The sequence below is a fragment of the Caenorhabditis elegans genome, chromosome I, assembly GCF_000002985.6.
Source record: "Caenorhabditis elegans chromosome I".
NCBI lineage: Eukaryota > Metazoa > Nematoda > Chromadorea > Rhabditida > Rhabditidae > Caenorhabditis > Caenorhabditis elegans.
The window spans coordinates 577,336-585,682 of NC_003279.8; the positions used below are offsets into that span (position 1 = coordinate 577,336).

The window sequence follows — 8,347 nt, forward strand, 5'->3', positions numbered from 1 at the left end:
TCGATTTTTATCCGGTGTCAGGATTATAGAGGTGTTTTGAAGTAGAAGCAAGGCACTGAAATTCACCACTTCCTCTATTAGAATTGCACATTTTTTAAAACTATGTACCTGTTTTCTTAAGAATTGCTTGAAAAGTTGAATTTGAACTAGTAGTTCTTGCAAAAAGGCCAATTGAACTATCTGGTTTAGTTGCGTCCTTATTAATATTGCACTTTTTAATTCCGGCAAAACGCCGGTTTACCGATTTGCCGGGGATTTTCATTTTTGGCAAATCGCCGATTTGCCGTTTGCCGAAAAAATTTTTAACAGACGGAAAAACTTAAAACTGTGTCATTTTGAATTTATTACCGTTTTCTTTAGATATTTTCATAGAATTTGCTAACTTTTGAAAATAGATGAAGGAACATTTATATTATTTGAAATTGAAATTCTGAAACTTCCAAAAAAATAAGTTGCAAAACCACAATTTGCCGAAATGCCGTTTTCCCGGCAAATTCGGCAAATCGGCAATTCGCCGATTTGCCGAAAATTTCAATTCCGGCAATTTGCCGACAAAGCAATGTTTCATAATACATAAAATGTTTCTAATTTTTAAGAATGATTTTTTTAATTTTGACAAAGTTTTTTTATAAAAGAGCCGAATTATTTTAAATTCCCGCGCAAATAAGTGACGCCATTTTTTACATTATTTGTATTTTCTGGCTAAATTAATTGGTTTATGTATGTTTTTTCTTTAGTTTATAACTTGAGTAAAATTCACAGTAAAAATTAATTTTGAAAAATCGATTTTTAGTTTAATTTCAATTTCAGAGTTTCGGCAAATGTATTCTCAATTAACAAGTTTTCCAAACGGAAAAAAATCTGAAAATTGACAAACCACGGTGTAGATCAAGCCGAAATGAGACACCCTGACACCACGTGTGTTTCCCCTTGGAGGCCTAGAAAATCAAAAGTTGGGCCACCATCAGGTTTTTGTTCGACTCAATTGGTAAACTTTGCAGACTAGGCTGAAACGTGGTATTTGCAAAAATACAATTTTACACATTTATTTTCCACAAACCGAATAAAATCCTTATCTCAACAGTGTTATATAATTTTTTTTTTCAGATCACTATCACGACATTTTAAAATATATTACAGCACTCTCTTCTTTAGGTTTTGAACGTTGATGCTTCGAGGATAAACATGAAAACCAGATCAGCTTTTCCGTGACCTCACATACTCATTTTCTCAAATTCTCAAAAATGTTCTGCCTTCTCCAACGGTCTCTAAAAAAGCTTGGAAAACCCACAAAAGGTGTCTTGGGACACTTCTGTCTCTCTCTTTATCGATGACCGGATCGCCCGGATAAACGGGTTTTGCGGACTGACACCAGCAGGTGGAAATGGGCACACTTGTAAAATAAAACGAAAAATAATAATAAAAATAACACGGAATGCGGAGAGAAGTGGCAAGATCGGAAGAATGGTGGGGGGGGGGGGGGGGGGGATTACATAAAGATGGCGGCATAAAGTGCGTTTCATTAGGGGGATATTGGGGTTTTTATAGGGGGAAACTTTGATTTTTTTGAAAAAAAAATTAAGAAAGAAGCGACAACAACCAACAACAAGGTCATTTTTAAAAGGAAAATTTGGCATGAAATTTACATTTTGGGATGAATTATGAGGATATACTCATATAACCTAATTTTGTCACAAAAAAAACGTCGAAATTTTTAAAAATGACTACATTCTGCAATTTTGAAAAATTTGGTGGTCCTACCACGAAAAATCCATGGTTTTTTGGTATTTTGACGAAAAACTGATTTTTTGTGTTTTTTTTCTGGTATTTTGAAGCCGCTGTACTTCAAACCCTTTTCATATTCTAAAAATATCTTTTTGCAAAATTCGGTTTTTTCTAAAGTTCAAAATAAACCACTATTTTCAATTTTTAACGGAAAATCTGCAAATAAAATTTCGGAAAATTCCGGCAATTTGCCGATTTGCCATAAATTTCAAGTTCCGGCAACTTGCCGATTTGCCGATTTGCCGTAAATTTCAAATTCCGGCAAATTTGCGAATTGCCGTCCTACCATGAAAAATCCTTTTTTTTTCTGGTATTTTGAGACCGCCGTACTTCAAACAATTTTCATATTTTACAAATATCTTTGAGCGAGCGGTTTTTTTTGAATTTCAAAATAAACCAAAAGTCTACTTTTTTTGGTTTGTTTTTGTAATTTTTTTTTTAGAAATTTCAATTTTTATCGGCAAATTGGCAATTTGCCGGTTTGCCGGAAAATTTCAAATCTGGCGATTTGCTGCTTTGCCGATTTGCAGGAAATACCTATCCCTGATGTAAATTACCAGAATTAGAAGTTTGGTACACGATTGGCACACAATTTTTTGGTACAAAACACGCTAAAAATTAAATGTTTTTGAAAAAAAAAATTCTTTTGAAATTGTTTTAGTGTGAATTTCCATGTATTCAATTTTTATCATTTTTAGCCTGTTGCTCCAAACTAGGTTTTCTCCCACGTGGCATCTCTCATTACACATAAAAATACCTGCTAACTCAAAACATTAATCAGAGATCCATATCCATGTCTTCCTCACTTTCCAACTTTTTCCCTCTTAGCTTATCTAGATATATGTAGGTATATCTATATCTACAAACAACTTTCTCTTTTCAAACATCCAGTTTATCTTCTGACCTTTGCAACATTTTTCCTTTATTCCAAACTTCCGCCAGATTGCATCTTATTCAATTATTACATTCAAAGAGTGTCTAAAGTTTTGCTTAGAAGAAACAAAAGGTAAAATGTCAGATATGTTTAGAGAAGGTTGTAAAATTTGGCAATTTATTGTAAAAATTCGCAATTTTGAAACTCCTTTAAAATGGTTAATTTTGTAGTTAGAGGACTCAAAATTAATGCCCGAGAACTAAAAAGTTGTCATTTTTCATTTATCAATGATTTTACTTAATTTCAAAAAAAAAATTTTGCCCAAAAAAGGACAGTCATTAGAAAAAAAAACGGAAAAATGATATGGAGTGATTCTTTTTTATTTTATAAAATTAATCAGCATAGTCAAATGTACCAGAAAAAAGCAAATAAAATGTACTAGATTGACCGGAAGATTATTTGAAAAATTGCAGAAAATGCACCAAAAGCTGCTTTTTTCAAAAATTCAAAAGTACGGTAAAATCATACGGAGCTATTCTTTTTTATTTCATAAAACTCTTCAGCATAGTCAATAATACCAGAATATGTCAATCAAAGTATAATAGCTTGTACGGAAGTATCTTTTTAAAAATTGATAAAAATATATAAAAGCTGTTTTTTTCAAAAATTCAAAAGTATGGGAAAATCATAAGGAGTCATTCTTTTTTATTTCATAAAACTCTTCAGCATAGTCAAAAATACCAAAATATGTCAATCAAAGTATAATAGCTTGTACGGAAGTATTTTTTTAAAAATTGATAAAAATATATAAAAGCTGTTTTTTTCAAAAATTCAAAAGTATGGGAAAATCATATGGAGTCATTCTTTTTTATTTCATAAAACTCTTCAGCATAGTCAAAAATACCAGAATATATCAATCAAAGTATAATAGCTTGTACGGAAGTATTTTTTTAAAAATTGATAAAAATATATAAAAGCTGATTTTTTCAAAAATTCAAAAGTACGGGAAAATCATAAGGAGTCATTCTTTTTTATTTCATAAAACTCTTCAGCATAGTCAAAAATACCAGAATATGTCAATCAAAGTATTATAGCTTGTACGGAAGTATTTTTTTAAAAATTGATAAAAACAAATAAAAGCTGATTTTTTCAAAAATTCAAAAATTCAAAAGTATAGGAAAATCATATGGAGTCATTCTTTTTCATTTTATAAAATTCTTTAGCATAGTCAAAAATACCAGAATATGCCAATCAAAAGATAATAGCTTGTACGGAAGTATTTTTTTTTTAATTGATAAAATATATAAAAGCTGATTTTTTCAAAAATTCAAAAGTACGGAAAACTATATGGAGCGATTCTTTTTTCTGTTATAAAACTGTTCATCATTGCCACGTATACCTGAAACTACCAGAAAAAGTATGCTAGCATGTACGGAAGATTATTTGAAAAATTGCAGAAAATGCACCAAAAGCTACTTTTTTCAAAAATTCAAAAGTATGGAAAAATCATATGGAGCGATTCTTTTTTCTTTTATAAAACTGTTCAGCATAGTAAAATGTACCAGAAAATACCAAAAAAAAGTATGCTAGATGTTCGAAAAATTGTTTTTATAATTTTTGAGAGGAGTTTCAAAATTGTGAATATTTACAAAAAATGGACATTCTTGCCACTTTTTACTAATTTTTGATGGGCTAAACCTAGATTTTCTAAATTTTACATTTATGAATTACCCGTTTTCGACGAATTCAGGCAAATTTTTATTTTTTCCTATTTTTTTCAGCCATTTAATCAGCCATAATAATGAATGTCCTTTTTTTTTGGGCAAAAAAAAATTTTTTAAGGCTCGAAGACCAATTTTAAGTTCTCTAGCTACAAAATGAACCATTTTAGAGGAGTTTCAAAATTGTGAATTTTTACAAAAATTGCCCAAATTTGCCACTTTGTAATGGTTTTTGGTGGGTTAAACCTAGATTTTCTGTATTCTGCATATATGAATTACCCGTTTTCAACAAATTTTGACAAATTTGTATTTTTTCCAAAATTTTTTTTCAGCCATCTATTCCTTTTTTTTGTCTGTTTTTTTTTCGGGCAAAAAAACCTTTCCCCACTGGTGCTATACCACCTTTAACGGTAAATTTTACTGGTCTAAAAATCGGCGAAAAAATGAAACTTCAAGTAATATAATGGTAATTGAGTTTTTTTTTCTATTTTCTTTGTTCAAAATATCAATTATGACAAAAAACGAGAAAATTATATTGACACAGTTAAGCGGATATAAATAATAAAACATCACAAGCACATTTAATTTTTCAAACCCCCTCAGGAGTCATGAAGAAATCCTTCTCTGCACATCTACCTTTCTCCACATCCAACTCCTGATTTATTTTCTCCGCAAACTCCGTGTAACTTTTAATTGCAACATTCAAAAGTTTTGTATGATGCTTCAAGTGACCCAAGTCGATTACACAATCCCCGCAAAGAGCTTCGCTGCGAATTTTGTCAATTCCCTCTTCTAAATTCACTTGTTCTCCAAACTTCACTGATTTCCTTAGGATCCCAGTGCTCAGGCAACAGTTTGTGCAAATTCTCAAGGTTTTTGATTTCAGTTGGCAAGCGGTGCAGATAGGGCTCTGGAATTTTAAATTATTGATTTTTTTAAAAATTATTAACTCACCTCGTCGCTTTCATGTGCTCTTCTTGGATTATGGTCATATGGAACTAAGAATCTCGAAAGTTGTATTAAATCCCACAAAGATCGATTCACATTTTTCCTTTCAAACGCATTTTCTCGTTTACAGTGTGGACATCTCTTGTTCAGTAGTTGGAGTCGGCATCTGTCGCAGATAGTGTGACCGCAAGTGCCTATACAAGGGATTTGGGTATCATGATCTGGAAAATTTGGTGTGTAGGGCTTCCATGGTAGGCAGGCGCGGGGCCTGGCCCGCCTCACACCGGTGAATTTACAAATTTTTGATTTTCTCGTTTTTGTCATTTTGATGAAAAACATTGAGGCAGGCGGAGGTCGCCTCAAGTTCACTCGGCGTTTGCCGCCAGCTTCCTACCCAAAGCTTTGCAACTTCTTACCCAAGCCTTGCCCAAAAAATAAAAAGCTTAAATATCAAAATTACTCAATTTTGTGTCATTCTACTAATTTTCTGAGAAAATTTGAATTCCCGCCAAAAATTTTATTGGAAAATTTGAACTACTGGCCAAAATTTTTTTTGGCTGCGCCAAAGATGATCTTAGAAATTTGAATTCTCGCCAAAATTTTTCCCAGAAATTTGAACTTCTTGCCAAAAATTTTTGTTGGATAATTTGAATTTCCGGCAAAAATTATCTTATAGTGAGGACACAATCAATAGTTTTGGTCAAAATTGTATTGTCAAATTTTTGATGTGTGTTGGCAATTTTGGCAAATTTGCCGAGCTCGGCAAATTCGGCAAATTTGCCGAGCTCGGCAAATTCGGCAAATCTACTTTTTGAAATTCGCCAAATTTGGCAAACGGCAGAAAAAAGTACAATTGAGATTTGAGGTACACAAGACTTACATCGAAATTAATCTAATTAAAAGAATATCACTTACCATATTCATCATAGCATATACTGCATTCAGTAACCTTCATCGCAAAAATAGTCTAGACACTGACCAAACACTACACACTTGATGCTATTTATATACTTTCTATGCTGAGCAATACAGAACATGCGATGTGAGGAATCTTAGGTAGCAGAAGTACAAAAAGATTGACATGTGATTAAATTCCTAATTTGTTCCTTATCACATTTCCCATATGTCAATTAATTCGTAGATAGATGCTATTGATAAAAGTTTTTCGAGAATTTGTAAGATATGAAAATAATATTCCTCATTTTTAATTTAATGATACAGTACTTTGAAAATTTCAACAATTTCAACAATTTTTAACACCTATGTTATCATTCATATACAACAATTTGTTTAATACAGTAATACATTTCCACCCACGTGGTATTAATACAGTGTTAAGCTTGTTATTTTTTAAGGAAAAATTTAGAAAATTTTTCTTCCTCATTTTGCTTACTTTTCAAAAAAGCGTGCAACTCCCTCATTTAAAAAAGAAGTGTCGTCGCTGAGGAAAATGTTAAAAATTTCTCTCATGGTGCTAAAATTACTAACTAAAAACAGTAAGTATCGTAGCGAAACATTTCAAAAATTTTCAAAATTTTTTATTTATAGTCAACAGTTTTGGAAGTCAATTAAAAACATTTTTTACTATTTTTAATATTTAAAAACGTTTCAGTTGCTTGTAACTTTATAAGTTTGCCTACCGTACATTTACCGTAAAACAACCTTAAAAATGTAAGCTTTTCTCCCGATAAAAATCTTTACTCAGGAGTTCGCGACTCTTCTCTTACATTAATTTTTTCTCTAATATATTGAGCTCAAACCTAGCTGTAAAATTGAACATACATATAACTTTGAGTGCAATTTAAATTTCAGAAAACTTTCACAAACCCAAAAATTGAGAATGCTCAGGACAGTTTGACCTTTCAAGAAAATTGCTTCGAGAAAATTCCAAGCTTCACAAAATTGCTCATTGCCAAGTTATTTCCTTTAGTTTGTGGCCAACGCCTTAAAAAATACAAATTAAAAAAAAAACTCTGACACCACGTGATGATGCAATCAGACTCACGAACTCACGGGGTTCTGCCCTTCCTCATTGAATTTTTCGCGCTCCATTGACAATCACCCGCCGTACAACACGTGGGAAAGTCGTGCACTCCACAAGGACAAATACATTTAGTTTTACAACTAAAATCGAGCCGCGACGCAACACGCAACGCGCCGTAAATCTACCCCAGATATGGCCAAGCCGAAATGGCCTAGTTCGACAAACTCTTCCATTTCAATTTATGAGGGAAGCCAGAAATCCGTGCGAACTGCGAGCCTAACGCTCTTTTTCAAAATATCGTATAACTCGGAAAACAAGCCATATTCCCAGTTCCTGTTTTATTTCGAAAAACAGATAATACAAAAGAAATATCTGAAAATTAAGAATAACATGTTTTTATTAAATACTTCTTTGTCTATATTCCATATAAAAAGAACCCCATGCGAATGAAACACTCACTATACATTCAAAATGAATTTCGCCATCTACCTTCTCGCTTTCATCGCCTGTCTCGCTAACTTTGGATTTTCACAGGGTAATCCAGGACTCTCATTTGATCCAGAAGAAGATTCAGTAAATATTGTAAGTTTTCGGATTAATGGTTACAACATCTATAAGATTGTTTAGAATGGCAAAGTGCCAGTGGGAGCAGTGAAGACGTTGGTTAATGATCTTGTGAGCCCTACTATTGCAATTGTGGAGAAAACATTATCCTCATTGTCAGTTTAAGGAGCTACGGGAGGGCTCCATCCATCTCAAATGTTTCAAATAACTCATATTGTTCTTTTATCTGGGAGTAAATAAATTACATATTGGGAATCCTTTTCTTTTTGTTGTTAACCAAGTTGCCGGTTGCCAAATTTTTTTGGGTTCGGCAACTTCGGCAACTGCCGGTATCAATGTCAAACATTTTGAAGCTTAGAAAAAAGCATTCAGAGAGCCTGAAAAATTCTATAATTTCACTTTAAACGAAAAAAATACCATACTTTTTTACCAAAACGCTCAAAAATATAATTTCAACAAAAAAACATTGAA

At 32.3% G+C, this 8,347-nt stretch overlaps 2 protein-coding genes across 2 annotated transcripts; one reads left to right on the forward strand and one right to left on the reverse strand.

Annotated features, from left to right (window-relative positions):
- Positions 1–4,875: 4,875 nt before the first annotated feature.
- F56A6.5 (RING-type domain-containing protein) lies at positions 4,876–6,394 on the reverse strand. Its single transcript, NM_001026333.4, has 3 exons — positions 6,244–6,394; positions 5,335–5,549; positions 4,876–5,290 (listed from the first exon to the last, which is right to left on the reverse strand). The coding sequence occupies exons 1-3, from the start codon at positions 6,281–6,283 to the stop codon at positions 4,970–4,972; spliced, it is 576 nt and encodes a 191-aa protein (NP_001021504.1). The 5' UTR covers positions 6,284–6,394; the 3' UTR covers positions 4,876–4,969.
- A 1,389-nt stretch (positions 6,395–7,783) lies between these two features.
- Positions 7,784–8,041, forward strand: F56A6.8 (uncharacterized protein; the record flags this gene model as incomplete). The annotated part of the gene is made up of 2 exons (NM_001306283.1): positions 7,784–7,894; positions 7,940–8,041. The coding sequence occupies 2 exons, from the start codon at positions 7,784–7,786 to the stop codon at positions 8,039–8,041; spliced, it is 213 nt and encodes a 70-aa protein (NP_001293212.1).
- Positions 8,042–8,347: the final 306 nt, after the last annotated feature.